This window comes from Seriola aureovittata, chromosome 5, assembly GCF_021018895.1.
Source record: "Seriola aureovittata isolate HTS-2021-v1 ecotype China chromosome 5, ASM2101889v1, whole genome shotgun sequence".
NCBI classification, from domain to species: Eukaryota; Metazoa; Chordata; class Actinopteri; order Carangiformes; family Carangidae; genus Seriola; species Seriola aureovittata.
In genome coordinates, this window is record NC_079368.1 from 20,586,719 (window position 1) to 20,604,330 (window position 17,612).

Genomic DNA, 17,612 nt, shown 5'->3' on the forward strand with positions numbered 1-17,612 from the left:
TTTCATCTGAATTGATGTCAAGATAAAATATTTTAATGTTGGGTCAGAGAGTGAAAGTAGCTGTTTATACAAAATGCAAATTCACTACTTGTGTGGAGATCATGCAAGATAAATAAAAGCCAGTGATAAAAAGAGCAATGTCTTCTCTACAAAACAAAGACATTTCCCAAACCAAACAGATCCTTTGCTTAAACATGAGCGGGTGATTATCCTGAAAATTATTTTGGATGCAAAAAACAGGAGATTTCATCAAATGAGCTCACCTTGACGACAGTTGTGTTTAGTACAAATCTTTGGAAATTTGCAGTATTTCCTTTCCTTCAGTGGAAGTGAAGTACCTTGCAGGGTGCTGACCTGTTAAAGGAACCCAATCTAGATTGGTTACTGCTTTACTTTTTTCATCAAAGGATATGGCAAAGTTAGCGATAGGTTCAGATTATCTTCAGTAGTTTTTTCACACGCCCCTTTTGAGAGTTGTGCAATTATAAAAATCATCTTGTGTGATTGAGGTTGCATTGCTGCAGGGATCAGTCTTTGTAACATTTGAAAACTTGAGTGGAGTCAGAATGAAATACACAACAGGTACAGTACACCGTGCAGTTTCATTTCTTCATTCATTTATCAGCGTGTGTCAGAAACACAAGTTTTTCAAACTTTGAAATTTATTTGATGGTTTTAAAATGGTGCACTTGCATTTGCAGGTTTTCTGAAAGTGGTGTGTGCCTGGTTGGTGATGCTGTTGCCAAGCTTGGATGCAAGACATGCGCCAAAGAAACATACAGCTGCAGCATTGTGCAGGCCAAAAGAGCTGACAGCCCTCACCAAAAGTCTAGTTGAAATAAGCTTGACAAGTTTTGTAAGTAACACAAAAAGGTGTGTCTTGTGCTTGTGTATGTCTCATGTCTTCATCATACTTTCTGCTTCAAATGCAGAAGTTTTTGGTCTCAGCAGCAGCATTGGGAGCACAGAGAAAGTTCTTCTTTCAAAGCTGTTTCTGTGAAGCAGCTCTTAATAACTGTGCAGAAACACAAGTAGCGGTAGAAGGAGTATTTAGATCTTTTCTTTAAGAAAAAGTATCACAGTATAAAGAATAAATATACATTATTCAGAATCATTCAGTGCTAAAATAGTATATACAGTATATATGTTGTGCAATGTAAGCAGCAGTTTACTGCTGGTGGAGCTGAAGTGAATTTTAACCACTTTATGTGTTGTAGATTTATAGAGATGCATTTTTCCAACAAGTTAAATCTATAAGAATGCATCTCTATAAAATCTATAATGTGATGATATGAAAATTTGAATCTGAAAAGTAACTAGTAACTGTAACTATAAAGATAAATGTAAGTAAATGAGGAAAAAATACAATATTGGCCTATTTCTCTATGTAGTGTAATATAAGTAATAAAATGAACATTACTTTAAATTGTTCTTGAGTTGGATGAGTTAATCTGTGGATTCTTTTTCCATATTTTACTAAACCTCACTACGATCACCTACTTTATTCAAATGAACCATATGAATATTAAATTACATGAACTTTTCACTTCATTGTGTAGGATGAGCCTGTTGTGGAGAGGACACATGTCTTTATACGTTGCTCGTCTGTTATCTTTATATTGGTGACATTGGAACGTTGCCATGCACCAATAAGCATTAATGGTGACTTTAGAAACCACATCTTTTACTAAATCTGCAGACACATTAATTGAGTGGGCGTAGCGTATATCCACTCTGAGATCTTGTCTCTAATGTCACCCTGCAGAGACAGAATTGAAGAGATTAGAGATATATTTGTAATACAAATTTGATAAATTTCATGTCATGAGCAAAATAGACCTTCCGCTTAAATTCACTGTTGCTCTTCTCTTTCAGGATGAAGCCAATGGGAAACACCTTGGCACTTGGTCCCCTGGCTTCCCTGAGCTCCATGTACACCAGAACTCTCCCCTCATCTCCTCAAAAGTTCAGTGCAGCCTCCTCTTCATGGCTCAAGGCCTTGGGGAAGTCCTGCAGGACCAGAGGGGCAACCTGAATCCCAAAGATGTTCCACTTCATAAGGAGCTGGAGGCCACCATCTCCCAAATCTACATGCTCGCAAAGTGTGTGAAGAATATTCTCGGAGGGGAATGCCCCTCTAAACCTATTCCACCCAAAATGCCCATATCTGTGTTTGAGAGGAAACAGTGGAGTCACACTCTGTTGAAGACAGCCAGGGACTATCTGAACTGGCTGGAGCATAACGTTCAGGTCCACATTTCAATGGTCAAAGCGAGAAATAACAGAAAACATAAAGTTCCTGTGGTAATGCGTCAGAAATACTATGAGGGGAGTGGATACCTCCTATAATTTTTTAACAACTTGTGATGGAGATGTGGTTACAGTCTATGGCAGCTTAAAATATTTTTTCAAGATTTGTAAATGTTTCATGTCTATTTTCATGTATACAGCATATTGGCATACATTTGGGACATTTATAATTTGCATTTATCATTGCAAATGCAATTGGTAATTCTATATAGACAATCTAAAGTCGTTAATATAACTGATCAAATCCCCTTTTTTTTCACAATTTTTGGTTTAAAGAATAGTTTGATATTTTGGAAAATACAATTTCTGACAGAGCCAGGCTGTTTCACTGTCACAAAAAACTAAACTATTAAACTTATAGCAATATATGTATGGGTCCTCGGCCCAAGTCTGGCCTATATACAGTACTTCCACATTTGGGCATAGTCTGGCTGTTATCCTTCGGTATTGACTGACAGCCAGAAGATTTTCTGTATGTGCATCAGAATTGGTCCAGATGTGGAAGTAGCATCTTTCAATATGGGACAAATATGGACCATGGAACTGAGCGGATACTGGACCAGAATAAAACAAACGTATGACCCAAGCCTTGATTTATTTTTCTATCTGGGTAAGCCAGCTGGCTGCTAGCTGAAGCTCCATATTTGCTTTACAGACAAAGATTGGTATCGATCTTTACATTTAATTTTCAGAATTGAACATTTGTATTTGCCAAAATGTCATACTACTTCTTTAAAATTATATCAGAAAAATAATTTGTTCAATTAAACTTGATATTTTGCAACAATTGACACGGTTCCCGAGTGATGGTAATTAATCAACTTGCCAACAAGGCAAATGAGAAGGGGCTCTAATACATTTCCTAATTACGACAGTTTGTTTTTTCAGCCTTCACAATGATTAATTGTTTTGCTCTGGCCATCTATCCCTTGTGAGTGGGCTACATTGCCTGAGGTAGAGAGAGAAGCTGATAAGAATCACCTTCAGAGAGCCACAAGGTTGGGCTCCAATCACTGTATTCTGCAGTGAAATGCGAGGACAGATGGACAGTGCACAGTAAGGCAGATAAATCTGTCAGACTCCCATCAAAGCAACGCAAGAGAACAACAACACTGTAACAAAGATTAATGTGGGCCTGGTCCTCTGCAAATTAAGTGATCAATTAATATTCTATTAGAAGTTCCAATGTGGTGTTGGTCTGGATGAGCTTCTTTAAGTTATTGAATTTTATATATTTATAAATTTGTTTTTATACACTTCTTTCATTGACTGCTGTGACCAATAGAAATTGTTCAATTGTTTATTTTGTTTTTTTTACAATACACATTCAACTGTTTTGAAAGCTTTGGTGATTTCAAGTTGACTTGGCTTGCGTGATCATTTTCTCTACTAAATTCAACCCAGATGTTGACGAGCAAACTTTAAAATACATGATTTTCTTTGGGCTTTTGGTAGCTTTAAAAGTTTTAGCATGCCTGTGACCCCTTGTATTGGATAAACTACACACATAGCCCAGTATAGAGCTGCCCTTCACACCTGTAGCACAACAGTTCATGAAAATATCAAAGGCACTACTAAAGAAATTCTGAATGTCACCGTTTTAGTTTCACAGTCACTTTTATTAAATAGCTGATACATATGCATGCACTATACACAGAAGTAATGACACATTCTTTGCGGTTTTAAAATATTCACCAAAACATAAAACAGCCGTTAACTTCTTTTAAAATGAAGCCTATTTTATGACATGAATGCTTTGACGCGAATCCTGATGGATGAGCTGCCTGCTATGTAGACCTGATGATCATCACGGATGAATGTATGAAGCCTTCTATGCACTTATGAAGTGTAAATAATCAAATCACATGTAGCATTTGTCCATTTTTGAGAGATTGGTCTTGGATATCTTCATTCCTTTGCCACTATAATGCAAAATTCTCCAAGACAGCAGTTCATTTGTAGAGAGTACAAAGCACCCTTAAGGTGTCCAATCAGGACATATTATTGGCCCGCTGCTGTTCCTGTACATCCTGAACCCGAGAAGAAAGTCAAACTCTCATACAGGAAGTAGCTCTGGCGGACTCTCTCCGTAGCAGTACTTTGCTTGAGGGTTTCGGTAGGTGTTCTCATGTTGAACACTCTGCATGAGAAGAAAAAAGTATAAACAAATTAATATATTTGTGTTTTTTTTTTTTTATTGTACAAACATACATTTTTCTGCTGAATGAACAAATTCAATACAATTGATCTTACAACTTAATTTGAATGTTCATAGGTAATAAAATATAACATTCATTCAGCACCAGAATTAAGAAAATGCTTATTTCAGTTATTTTAGTCTTAATTCTGAGTTTTTGTAAGCAATTAATATTGGGGAGAGCAACAATCAAAGCCACTACAGAATGGATGTGATCATATATTTTAATCTGTGGGGAATTATTGTATGATCTAAAACTGAAATAATTACATTCTATGAAGAAAACAACCAAAACCTGCTGTGGCCAGTTTTTGTGATTCAGGAAATTCATGAGACAGTTGCAATGAGTCGTACTGATGCATTAAAAGTTGTTTGTATTGTCACAGATGAATATTATACGAGCAAAATACTGACTTTAATTGTTAAGAGATGCGTGGGACGTGTGGTTGCTCATCTGCGGGATGACGGTTCTCAGTTTTAGAATAATCGAGTGGCTACATTTTAGACTTGTTCTGTATGACTGTAAGTTAGGAGAGCTGGTCTGTCAGAGCAGATTGTTTTAAATCCTATTTGTTTCATAACATACTTGTGAAGAGGTTCTACACTTGGCCAGGCAGAGCTCAAAATGATCCTCGACGGCAGTGAAGAGATTCTGGAAACCTTCAGCTGCACGATTCAGGAAGCGCTCGAGGAGAGGTTGCTGAAGAAGATAAGAGATAGAGAACTTGTGAAAAACACTCGAGAACAGATTTCATTCTGTTCCTCTTTTCTCCTTGTAGTCACTGCTATGAATAAACTGCAATATCAATATTAAACTTTGGGCCTCCTGGTATCTTGATTCTTGAGTTTGAACATTATCTATTGAAATGTATTCACGAGATACAGCATGTTGACAAGGTTTGCCATTGGTGATCACAGGAACAACCCAACCCCTGAAACATCCTTGATGTGACAAATCAGATACCTTATCAGGCTGGAGACAGCAAGACACGCAATACTCATAGATGCTACAGCAGCCATTGGCCAGGCAGCTTTTACAGATGTACTGTCTGGTGCTGGGAGCGTTGACATTACAGCAGCCGTTAACCAGCAAGTCTTTTCTCTCGCAGACATAACCTGCGAAACATTAAGCACATACATTGATTAAAGGCCACAGTCTTGTGGAGCTGTTTTATCATCACTGTTTGGTGATGAGAAACCGCTGTATTACTCACCAAGTTCATCTGTGAGCAGTGTCTTGCCCTGGATGGAGTTTCTGCACTGAGTAATCTGTCTGCTGCTGTTGCCCAGGTTGAAACGGACTTTCCAGGGGATGCGATGGTCTGAATCTCTAACCTCTAAGAGTGTGCGGTCCCGTATGGTCCTTTCCTCCTGCGAATTTCATGATGCGTCATCAAACAACATCTCAAAGTGGCAAATTTCAGACTTAAACCAGATAGGGATGAGAGAGATAGTGAACTGATAAGTCTACAGAGAAAAAAGGCAATGATTTCACCCCAAACATACACCTTTGAAAAACTGTGCTTGCAGGTTGCATTGTACTATTTCAAAAGTTGAGAATGGTCACACCAAATATTGACTTGATTTAGCTTTTTTCTGATTATAGCACTTTGTATGAAGTTAACTGATTCATGATGTTAATTTTTTAAAGCACCCTCACTTTACTTTTAGGGCCTAACAACTCTGCAGATTAATAGGCCATCTCATTTGCTTCTGTCTCTTCATGTAATCTCAGACTGACTCCATGATTTTGAGATCAGGGCACCAGACCATCTGTTGCAGGACTCCTTGTTCTGCTTAAGATAGTTCTTCATTATGATTCTGGCTGTATGTTTGGGGTTGCTGTGACAGTACTGTGCATAGTTTCACAATGCAATGTGCTCTTTTGGGATATAAATCCACATATGCCAAAGATCTTATCCAGATAGCCCAGCATGGTGCAGCGGGAGTAGTAGTAGTGGGAGTTTCTGTACCTGTTTGAGCGTGCTGGTGAGAAAGTAGATGAGCGACAGCCCGAAGACTACTCCCAGCACCCAGCGCTTTCTCAGTAGCCGCCGTAGCACCATCATAGCATGGCTTTGTTGTGAAGATGCCGGAGGTGACAGTGACAGTCCAAACCATCAAATCTCCACCGGCGGGTATCAACTGCCTGACCGACGTATTTGTCAGGTATAATGTAACGGTGTCTGACTGACTCAAAAAGCAAAGTAAAACTCTGTAAACTGACGTTAGCTAGCTTTATCTGACAGGAAATATGATAAATAAGACGCTTTAAGCTAGATTCCGGACAGCCACGTTAGCTAACCCATGTTGCAGGTTAAGTTACTCACAAAACAAGCAGTAGCTGTAAATATTACTTAATCTCTCAAAACAGTTAAGCAATGGTCAAGCAAGATAACATAATGACAGCTTGCTTTGTTAGCCTGTTAGCTAGCTGTCGTTAGCATTAGCTCTCTGTCTTTGAAAAGCTAAAGAGTGATGTTAAATAAAATGCTAATATATTACGACACAGTCTAGTGACGCAGTTTCGTCCCCTATGAAGTATTATTCGGTTTTGTTCAAGATTGCGTCTAACAGGCAGCAACTCTGATGTTTATCCAGCGAAATGTGACACCCACCATCAGCATAACACATTTTCCAACACGGATGTGGTTTGGTGGGTAGGAGGACGCCGATTGGCAGATAGGCGCACCTCAGTGACGCCATACAGGAAGTTTTTGGAGGTGAGCTGAGCTGGACCGTCGGAGAATCCTCAGCATCAACACCGTTGCTATTCTTACTGTTAACTATGACAACAAGAGCTGAGGGGCAATTCACTGAACTGATTCAGGTAAAGACGTCTTCATTGTTATGCAGCTTACCGTGTAACGCATGAAACACACACAGAATAGCAGAATAAAGCCAGTGATGCTGAGTTGCATTTTTCCAGGGCTGGATCATGTGGTGATGAGCGGTGTGCCATGCAGAGGAGACACAGCAGTAACACGGATGGCATGCCCTCTGAAAGGTGGGAAAATGAGCTCTCAAAAATAGGACAGCTGCTTTTCCCAGCCGATTATTTGTGTATTGTCTTCTTCATCCACTATCAAGCCAAATTTATGTGAACCCTCCTGTCCTCATACAGTCTTGGGCTTTTCTCATTGGTTTTGCCAAGGCCTCTTAGTTCCATGTAAAGCAAACTATAATTCTACAGCTTACAATTATATTCAACCCTTGTACAGCAGTGGGATGTATCTCTAAAGGTATTTGTGTGATCCAACAGATGCCCACATTAAAAAATTAAATATATGACATATAAAATACCCTGGTATTAATAATAATCCATGTCTGATAGGGTTTCTCAATAGAAAAAGTTGCATCCACGTCATTTTTCCCCACTCAGGAGCCGAAGCCAAACTCTGGGATCAGAGAGCAGCCTGGATGAGGGTGGTGTGTTCGACTGCCTGAAGCCTGACTCACCCGCGTCACCCCAGCAAATCTTCTCCGGCCTGGTGGGTGTCCCCTCCGGCTCTGTCTCCTCCGCCCAATTCCAGGCAGCCGGCTTAGTCCTCGGCTCTCCGCCTGAAGTTTTTATCCAGATGACCGCATCATCCAGAGAAGAAGGTGGACCCCACCGCTCGGAGGGTGGTCCTTTTCTTCCTCGGCCTCCCCCGCACCACCATCACCACCACCACCACCACTTCCACCACCAGCCCCTTCAGCACAGGACCTCCTCTCTGCTGCAGCAGGCCACCACGGCGGCCGGCTCGGAGAGGCACGGCTCTAGGGAGGAGGCCCAGGAAGACCCGTCCACCCCGGCCCCGGCCCTGTCTGAGCTGAAGGCAGTAGTCACCTGGCTGCAGAGGGGTTTCCCCTTCATCCTCATTCTGCTGGCTAAAGTCTGCTTTCAGCATAAGCTGGGTATGCCAGCATGTGGAGTAATAGTACTGGTATCTGTATCCAGTAGTACACCAAGTAAACAAAGTATCATTAGCAGCATAATATCGGGTTTTGTGATGATATTGCACCTCTCTTCTACAGGTATTGCTGTGTGTGTGGGGATGGCCAGTACATTCGCCTACGCCAATTCCACTTTTAAGCACCAAGTGTCATTACGGGTAACAAACAAACTTGCACTTTAGTAACTGCTGTGCTGATGCATTTTTTTTTTTTTTTTTAAGAGAATAACAACATATGATATTTTCAAATGTCAGTGTAAACCAAAATAGCTCTTCTGGGTCCGTATGTGTGATGAAAGGTGAGGTGTGTGTGTTTTCGTATCTGGAGCAGAGGAAACTGGAGAGAGCGGAAGAAGTGAAGTATCACACAGCTCAAATTGAAGTTATTTCACTGGTTAAAAAAATTATGCTGATACTGCTAATTTGACAGTTGTAATATTGTATTTTGTCAGTTTCTTACTTTATCTTAATGCCCCAGAGCATCCCTACCAAAGAGATGAGGCAGATTAATAATGCACCACACATTCAGTTAATATCATTACATTACTGCAAAATATAAAAAATAAAACTAGCATTGAATTAGATTTAAATGATATCATTTTAAAGCGTGTCTCTTTTTGCGTTACCAGGAGGAACGCTCTGTATTGGTTGCTCTTTGGATCTTAATGTTCCTGGCAGGAAATATCGTCTATATCTACTACACATTTAGTCATGAGGAGCTGCACAACAGGTAGTGTACAAGCAGGTATTTTTACACTAGCTTTGTGTTTCTTTGCCTGTCATCTTATGTTTTGGATTTACTCTGTACATATTGTTTTTTCCACTCATTTTGTGTTGTGTAAGTCATTTTATTTGTACTTCCATTTTCTTTAGGGAGTGTTCCTGTTCTTGTCTGATCTTGTCCTGTGAGTATTTTGTGTTTATTTCATTATTTTTGTTTCCAGAGTTTTTCTTACATTATGTTAAACATTTGCCTTCCTGTTGCTTGTCATTCCACCATCCCAAGTGAAAACCCCAGACCTCCCTGTAACAAGTCATCTAGGTGTTTTCTTTTTTCCCCTCTAGCCTCATATTCGCCAAGCCCAACCTCAACAGCTTTGACTTCTTTGATCTGATCTGGGCAGTGGGCATCACTGACTTTGTCCTGAAATACTTCACCATCGGCCTGAAATGCTTTGTCCTCTTTTTGCCGAAAATTCTCCTGGCCTTCAAATCCAGGGTAAGAAATACACATTCATCCTTCTGGTCCTGAGCTCACCTACAGAAAATGTGACTTTTATTCATTTACTTGACATAGTTTTTAATGGGCGTCCTTCAGCTGAGTTTACCGTCTAACAAATTAGTGTTAGTTAGTGCTCTGCTGTATGAACCGTACATTAATGGTTACAACGTACACTTACAATAGCCCTAATTAGCAAAAGTAATGATGGTTCCTGCTCCTCTAATTTGTTAATTTTTAAGTTGAATTTGTTTTGCTGCTTTTGTCTATTACATATAGTTGTTACATATAGTAAACTGACTCTCTTTGGTTTTGAGTCTACAAAACCAAAGAGAGTCAGTGCTTGTTTTGTCCAACAGTTCCAAGCTACAACAGTCTAGTTGTAGGTTGGAACTGTTGGACAAAAAAAGCAATTTAACCTTGTAACTATTCCTCATTTTCTGCCATGTTGTAAATAACAAATAATTAAATAAAAAATAATGTATGAAGCAATAATGGAAATAACTGTCAATTACATCCGTACTAATGCACATGGGATGTTTACCCAAACAGCAATAAGTGCCTTCTGCTTTTTGTCCAACCAGTTCATGTAAAATCAGCTGGCAAAAAGCTTGGTTAAAACCTAACTAACCTAAGCTAAGATATCTCTTGTGACTGTAGCTTTGCAGGGTTTTATGTTTCCTGTAAACACATTACAGGCAGAGTAGACCAGGAAAACCCCTGATGGGCCTTCTTCTTGGCTTTAAAAGGACACTCCAGCAACTTAGTATTGCACTTTCAAAAACTTCATAAACTAACTTTTCGTCTCTAGTATGGATTAAGCTCAAAAATGACTGAATCCTACATTCCCCATAATGCAACTCAGTAGCATTCTCTTCCTGGTAAATGCTCATGCTTTTCAAACTCTTGCACTTGGCAAAGCTCCTCCGAATTTTATAGCGGATATTATACAACTGTTTTTACAAGCTGAGTCATTCTTATGACTGGTAAACTGATCGTAACAAATAAAATTTGTGGAGTTCCCTTTTTAAAAAAATTGATGAACTCCCTTAGTGGTGTTTGTCCATAACATGAATCACAGAAAGTTTGGTGTCAAAGTTGAGAAAGTTGTTCATAATTTAAAAAAACTATGATGAAATACTCCGCCGAGTGTAGAAAGTGCTAAAGGGTCACAGTGTGAAACTGTTTTGTATTCATAAGGTTTTAAATGGTACTCCTTAGGTGAGCTTGTGCATGTGGGTGTCTGCGTGCATTGTTCTGGCCTGAGGCAACAGAATATGTCTGCAAACACTCTCTCTCTCTCTCTCTCTCTCTTTCTCTTTCTCTTTCTCTCTCTCTCTCACACACACACACACACGCGCAGTCTTTGATTTCCATACAGGTGCAGCTCATATTCCTGGTGTGTGTTTGTGTGTTGGACGGGTGGAGGAGGAGAAGGGTTACAAAGTATTAGGATTAAATTTTCCACTGATAAACAGACCTACAGGCCTATCAGAACCACGGCAGCCAGCAACTGAGCTCATTTTCCCTCAAGGGGGTTGCTGGGGTGAGGTCATCCCTCCCTGGAGCTGGACCATTACCTGTACCCTCCACTCACATGTACACACACACACACACATACACACAGATATACTACACATACATAGACTATTTGACAGCTTTCACGGGACACATGTTGAGTTTTATGGCAATCAAAGATTGTATCATCACTGCCTTCTACTAGTGAACAGTGGCCCATGAGTCGCAGTCTACTCTCAACTCCTCCTGTCTACTTCATTACTGCATCCAACCATGGCTACACTAATGACCCTGCTTAATCACTGCAGTTAGCACGAGTCTGCACGAGTGACAGCTGCAGGCACGTATACAGAAGTTCCATGACGGTTTTGTTTTAAAGGCTCACGCTCATATTAACTGCTTATCTTTGAATTGTATTAATCGTGTGTTAAGCGTGTAAGAATATTCATTGTTGAACTGAACTTTCATTGGAAGATCTCTCTCTTGAGTCTTTTGGCACATGCAATATCTCCTAAATGTGGTCTTCTTTATATTGATTTGGTGCTCTATTTTGTTGTTGGTACTGCTCTGCATGTTTATTCTGTTGGCCTCAAGCCAGGAGAGGTTTTCTGTGGCTGTGGGAAATGTTTAAGCAGGAGCACACATGTCAAGTAATGCTGCAATTAATAATGTTTTTCCAATACTGACTGATACTTCATCTTTCAAAGAACGTTACAAATCAAAGGTGGCATCTTCAGATTGCTTATTTTGTCCCACTAACACTAAAGTCATAAAATATTTAATGATCTAAGAAAGCCAGAATAGCTTCAGTTCTGTGAAGCTTGAACCAGCGAAAGTGCAAAACTTTGGTAACTAATTTACAACTGAGTCAGCTTAGTCTAGACAAAGTCTTCCACCACCACACGCTGACATTTACTTATGAAACATTTCCTAAACAGATGAAAAAACAGAGCAATACACTTCCAGTTCTTGATGATATCTCACTGTTGTTCATATCTAGTTTGAATAAACTTCCTCTGAATGTAATGTCAAGTAATTGTTTCAGCACTAAAGTCCAGTTAAAGTCACATTTTCAGTCTTACAGATAAAAACGCAAAGTTGTGTTATTTATGTGTCTGTTTCCTTGTGCGGTGGTGGAGTGGATAAAGCGATCAGACAAAGTAATGAAAGCAAATAAGCAGGAAACTACTCAAACAAGGCCTGCAGTGGGGCTTACTCAAACTCCTTGGCTCGTGTCCAAACTTTAGATTTGACAGTTTTTGCGTGGGCGTGATGGGCACTGTGGGATACGAGGCTGAGGGGACAATAAGGAAGATGAATTAGCTGCTAGTAGAGGTCTTCCTCGCCTACCAACCTGGCTGCTTGTGGCTCTTTACCGGCAGTCATCAATCTTTGTCAGCCACCATCCAGGAAGTCATTACGCAAGCTGGGATGCCACGGGGCCATCGGGGAATCAAGTTTGCCTTAATTTCGGTCGACCTCTGTTTTTAACCGTCCCAAATCACTTAATGCACTTTGCGGCAGTGGGGACTTGGTCAGAAGTTCATTTCTTCTCTGTGATTATGGATGGGAGGGGAGGTCCTTTTTAAAGGCAGCTATAGCGAGCCCCCCATAGGGCTGGGTTTAATATGGGCTCTGGGTAGCAGGTGGAGAGAGCCGCTGCCAGTTTCCCTTGCAGAGTGGGGAAATTGCCTGTACTGCTGTGAAACTGTAGAGCTCTGGACAGCGGCCATGTTTAGGCTGGAGGCGTGCTGTTTTAAGCTTTTAATACCGCACTGCTCTTGACTAGATAGAAGAGTGCCCTGAAGCCATTCAGCTCTTTCTGCTGTTTTCGACAGTTGTGGACATTACAGTTTTGGACAGAACATATTGTCTCCATTTAATATATTTACATTTAGTCGAAACTTGGGTTAGGACAGCTGAGGTTCCTTTTTGTTTTGTTGTTTCTTTTTAAAAAAAACTGCCCTAAACGGCAAAATATTAAGTTGGCGCATTCACAGAACTGCCATCTGCAGCAGACACAAAGTTTGATTAAAGCATCTAATGAGGCCTCAGCAGCTATTGTAGTTTTTCTAATTTTGTGTATTTGTCCAGGGGAAGTTCTACCTGCTGATTGAGGACCTGAGCCAGCTGTTTCGGGCCCTGGTGCCCATCCAGCTGTGGTACAAGTACATCATGGGAGAAGACCCCTCTAACAGTTACTTCCTGGGAGCCACACTCATCATCATCTACACCCTCTGCAAGGTAATAACACTGTGCTAGCATAATATGAAGTCTACAAGCTCCCATTAATAAGAACTGCACAGGTCAGCGTCCACATTCTCTGAAAACAGTTGGAAGAAATATTACTTTCAAGAGAAACAAAAAATATTAAAACTGAAATGTGCGACTGAAAGTTTAAAGGAGCTATTTGTAAGAATTGCTTTTGCTACATAGCCAGCTTTAGCATTAACAGCTGTTTACTAACCAATCTAGAAGAAACGTTTTGAGTTCAGCGTCAAACTTCATTCCTTTACTCACCAAGAGCTGACTCACCAAGCTCCCCAATGTTAACTATCATCTCTATCATGTCTTTTCTTCTACTGCACAGCCCGTCACACACACACACACACACACACACACAAACACACACACACACACACACACACACACACACACATACACACACACACCTCTCCAACATTGACATTGGAGGGTGGGTTTGTACGACAATCAGACATTCATGCTGTAATAGGTCAGGTGTGTGGAAGTGAGAAAGGAACCTGGTTTTGAACTTCCCTCCCAAGCTCTCTCTTTTAAAAAAAAATGATTAACACATTCATTCCTCTAATTTCATGTGTTTGCAACTGAATGTAACACTGTGAAAGCCTTCCAGGACAGGCTGTCTAAAAATGTTCTGTGTTGTCTCCATATTCAGATGATAACGCATCCAGTCTGTGAAGGCAGAAATTTCACCCTGCCTTCAGTTGCTGCTGTTCAGAGCAGCATCAAGTATTTTGCCTTCCAATGTGGTCAGAAGTGTCGCTAGTTGGGTCCAGAAAATGGAAATAGTTCATTTGGGATGCAGTAAGGGTTTAATACAACGGCAGTCCCATCAGATTTAGGTATTTCTTGTGTAGTCAAGTAGATTTTGTTTTTTTGCATGATAGTAATGGAGGAAAAGTCAGGTGGGTCATCAAAACATTTGGGTCCTCGTAAGTATTGGTCAGAGGGAAATTTTGGTACAAGAGTGCAGCTGGATAAAAGTGAGGTGATCAGAAGAATCATTAGGACTCATCCTCTGGGGAACATTTATAAACTCAATTGTCTTATTGGTTGAGTTTACAACGTATAACCCGCATATTGCACTCTTCACGAATTAGTTATTCGTTTCCGGGGTTGGAAAGAAATTTGGGCTTGGATTACTTTTAAACACAGTACGTTGTAGGGTGTCAAATGAGCAGTGATACTTTTAAAATAAGAATAAATGTCAAAATTACAAATACCTCGACTAAGGGACGTGTGGAAGGAGAGGGACAGGAAGGGAACAGGAAACCCACAGTCGGGGTCACAGCAAAGTCACATACTGATCAGTTACATACATTTTAACTTAAAAAAACTTCTGTAAAAAAAAAAAAAACCCTAGACATATGAGTCAGTTTCACGATATCGTATGGGAAGCTGAAATAGTGAAACTAAGTGGAACTTGGCTGAATGAATCTCTGACTGTTGCAATGGCATGTTATTTTCTCTTTGACGTCATCACTGTCATGCGTTCTGTAATGTGTGTTGACAGTTGTAGTGTCTTGTAGCTTGTTTTAATACAAAAGTGACTCACCGGATGTAGTTGTGGATGATTAAATTGTTCAGCTGAACAGTTTCCTCGGTGTGCGTGTGTGCTGAGGTGCAGCACTTAGGTTTTTTCCACGATGGCCATAAATCACTGATTCACTGTTGTCCCGTGTTGTGTCACACTGGGCAACAGATAAATAAAGTTTAGGGAAATGGACTTTGTGATGGCTTCAGTTTAAATGAAATCAATAAAGTTGCGTGGAGCTGTCCGCCACTTTGGTCCAGACTGAAATATCTTAACAACTGTTGGATGGATTGCCATAAAATGTTATACAGATGTTCATGTCCCCCAGAGGTTGAATCCATACTGACTTTGGTGATCCCCTGACTTTTCATCTAACCCCATGATCATGTCTAAAGTGTCTAATACACACCTGCAAAACCAAGGACATTCCCATCAGCGTCAGCTGCACATGTTAGCATACTAAACTGAGATGGTGAACATGGGTAACATTATATCTGTTACACATCAGTATGTTATGATTTGCAGTGTGAACATGCTAGGATACTGACAGTCGCTTTTTGCTCAAAGCACCATTTGGCGTCAGCACAACCTCACAGAGCAGCTAGCACAGCTGTAGACTCCTTAATCCTGTTCTCATAAAGACTTTATTCTTTATTGTCTTGCAGTCCTTTGACATCTGTGGACGTGTATCTGCCATATGCAAGGCCATGGTCATCCTTTGCAGCTCCCAGGTCAGATTCAGACAAATTTTACACACACACAAACGTATGCACAATTTGCATTTTTGCATCGAGAGTTCAGAATAAATCTAGAAGAGTTTAATCCTCCAACTGCCTCTCCCTGTAATTTCATCCAGAGTTATGGAGTGAGGGCCGGCAGCCAGCAGTGCAGCGAGGCGGGCGATGTCTGTGCTATTTGTCAGGCAGATTTCAGAGAGCCCATAGCCCTCCTCTGTCAGGTAAGGACTCAGTTAACTAGTAGGGTGAGGTTACACATTTAAAGAGGAACTAGGCTGAAAAGTAGCGTTTTTCTGTTGAACCTCTGACCACATCCAGCATCACTGATGGGTGTGTTTAGGTGTGGTCAGAAGGGTGATGTGTTGCACTTGTGCACCTGTTGCCATAATTTACACTTCACAGTGATGTCACGGTGTAGTGACACACCCTGAAGTAAATTCAGGGTCACTGCAGCAAGGTGAAAAGTTTATCCACTGGAAAATAGTAAAAAGTATTTTCAAGTTCCTCTTTAGGTTCTCGAAATGAGAAAGAAACCACCTGTTTAAGCAACAGTTTACTTGTGTTTTCCTTTCCATACTCCCATGGTTATCATTTGATGAAATATAAGTGGTCCTTGAAGGGAGGTCAGAGGTCAGTATCAGCTACTGAACAGTGCTTGCGGATCTTTAATTGTCTCTGATGTTCATACTCAGTAATTTCAGTAAATCTAAACCTTGAATGTCAAATGCAAGAATTCTTTGCCACATTTTTTCTTCTTTGTCGAGAAAATGAAACATGTGCCTCTACACTGTGTTCTGCAGCACGTGTTCTGTGAGGAGTGCCTGTGTTTGTGGTTCGACCGGGAGAGAACGTGTCCGCTATGTCGCTCGACTGTCATTGAGACCCTGCGATGCTGGAAGGACGGCACCACCTCAGCTCACTTCCAGATCTATTAAGCTATGACAGCGTATATCGTATACACACACGAAAGTGCATTTGCGCTGTAATGCAAGTGAGAAAATGGTGTGTCATATTTCTTTGTTTATCTTAGTGAAGTAATTCTTTAAACCAGGTTTAAGCATAATTGCAGTAACACACATTTGTAGGGCTCTTGATTTTAGAGGCATTTGAAAATACCAGAATAATCAAATTATTAAGTGGAGCATGTGAAGCTGGTGGTAGGAGCCCTGGGCATAGACATGAAGCTGCACTATTGTCTGTTTTACAGTTGGACTGTTGTCATACAGCAATAGTCCCGATTATTTTGTACATGTTGACTTAGACACTGTTGTAAACTGTGAACATTTATTTTACACTACACATTATAAAAGAATGTTGCTTTAATTTAATGTGGTGGTAATGTAAATAGTCACAGCATTTCACACTTCTTCTGTATTCTTTATGTTTTTGTCATTTCTGTATAGTGTCTGTATTACTCATTTACAAAATACTACAATATACTTAACATAATTTTTGTTTGGTATTTAGTTTAAAAGTTTGCAATGCTTATTTTTAATCAAGCAAAATGAAATGTCTCACAGAGTAGATTGTAGGTAGAAAATCACTTCAAACATTTGTTCTTGGTGAGCAAACAATTGGGTTATTTATATAATGAATTGAATGGTGCGTGACTTTGAATTATCTGGACTGTAACATGACATAGTATAATTGTTTGTGGTGCCATCCTCGCAGCGTAATCTTAACATTTCGATGCAGAAAGTGTGGTGCAGATGATGAAGTCAGTAGGATGTGACTTTTTTCTTTCTTTTCAGACATGAGTTGGAGCTCTCTGCGAGTATTGTTAATATGAGTAATTTCCTCTAGAAGAATTCATTGTTGGGTTGCATAATGTCAAGAGGTTTTCAGTTTTTAATGAAAGCACTTTATCCCACTATATCAAGTATTTGTTGTCTAATTG

The 17,612-nt window shown here is 40.2% G+C and overlaps 3 protein-coding genes across 4 annotated transcripts; 2 read left to right on the forward strand and 1 right to left on the reverse strand.

Moving 5' to 3' along the window:
* The first annotated feature begins 472 nt into the window (after nucleotides 1-472).
* Nucleotides 473-3,101, forward strand: LOC130170131 (uncharacterized). The gene is made up of 3 exons (XM_056377289.1): nucleotides 473-582; nucleotides 702-856; nucleotides 1,876-3,101. Exons 1-3 carry the CDS (start codon nucleotides 567-569, stop codon nucleotides 2,347-2,349), a joined length of 645 nt encoding a protein of 214 aa, XP_056233264.1. The 5' UTR covers nucleotides 473-566; the 3' UTR covers nucleotides 2,350-3,101.
* A 495-nt stretch (nucleotides 3,102-3,596) lies between these two features.
* spring1 (SREBF pathway regulator in golgi 1) lies at nucleotides 3,597-6,613 on the reverse strand. Its single transcript, XM_056377290.1, has 5 exons — nucleotides 6,481-6,613; nucleotides 5,722-5,878; nucleotides 5,472-5,623; nucleotides 5,094-5,207; nucleotides 3,597-4,450 (listed from the first exon to the last, which is right to left on the reverse strand). The coding sequence occupies exons 1-5, from the start codon at nucleotides 6,574-6,576 to the stop codon at nucleotides 4,367-4,369; spliced, it is 603 nt and encodes a 200-aa protein (XP_056233265.1). The 5' UTR covers nucleotides 6,577-6,613; the 3' UTR covers nucleotides 3,597-4,366.
* rnft2 (ring finger protein, transmembrane 2) lies at nucleotides 6,536-17,588 on the forward strand. 2 transcript variants are annotated; one of them, XM_056377285.1, is made up of 11 exons: nucleotides 6,536-6,676; nucleotides 7,172-7,337; nucleotides 7,437-7,514; nucleotides 7,890-8,407; nucleotides 8,528-8,604; nucleotides 9,075-9,175; nucleotides 9,511-9,664; nucleotides 13,277-13,426; nucleotides 15,644-15,709; nucleotides 15,835-15,936; nucleotides 16,516-17,588. In XM_056377285.1, the coding sequence occupies exons 3-11, from the start codon at nucleotides 7,468-7,470 to the stop codon at nucleotides 16,648-16,650; spliced, it is 1,350 nt and encodes a 449-aa protein (XP_056233260.1). In that variant the 5' UTR covers nucleotides 6,536-6,676; nucleotides 7,172-7,337; nucleotides 7,437-7,467; the 3' UTR covers nucleotides 16,651-17,588. The 2 variants fall into 2 exon arrangements, with proteins under 2 accessions (XP_056233260.1, XP_056233262.1); XM_056377287.1 differs by having other exon boundaries at nucleotides 6,537-6,676; nucleotides 7,109-7,337.
* The last annotated feature ends 24 nt before the right edge of the window (nucleotides 17,589-17,612 follow it).

Coding starts and splice junctions, on each gene's coding strand:
- LOC130170131 (XM_056377289.1), top strand. Junction 857..1,875: donor AAATAAGCTTGACAAGTTTT/GTAAGTAACACA, acceptor CTTCTCTTTCAG/GATGAAGCCAATGGGAAACA.
- spring1 (XM_056377290.1), bottom strand. CDS start 6,576: ATGATGGTGCTACGGCGGCTACTGAGAAAGCGCTGGGTGCTGGGAGTA. Junction 5,624..5,721: donor ACTGCTCACAGATGAACTTG/GTGAGTAATACA, acceptor AATGTTTCGCAG/GTTATGTCTGCGAGAGAAAA. Junction 4,451..5,093: donor AGTGTAGAACCTCTTCACAA/GTATGTTATGAA, acceptor CTTCTCATGCAG/AGTGTTCAACATGAGAACAC.
- rnft2 (XM_056377285.1), top strand. CDS start 7,468: ATGCAGAGGAGACACAGCAGTAACACGGATGGCATGCCCTCTGAAAG. Junction 8,408..8,527: donor CTGCTTTCAGCATAAGCTGG/GTATGCCAGCAT, acceptor TCTCTTCTACAG/GTATTGCTGTGTGTGTGGGG. Junction 15,710..15,834: donor TCATCCTTTGCAGCTCCCAG/GTCAGATTCAGA, acceptor AATTTCATCCAG/AGTTATGGAGTGAGGGCCGG.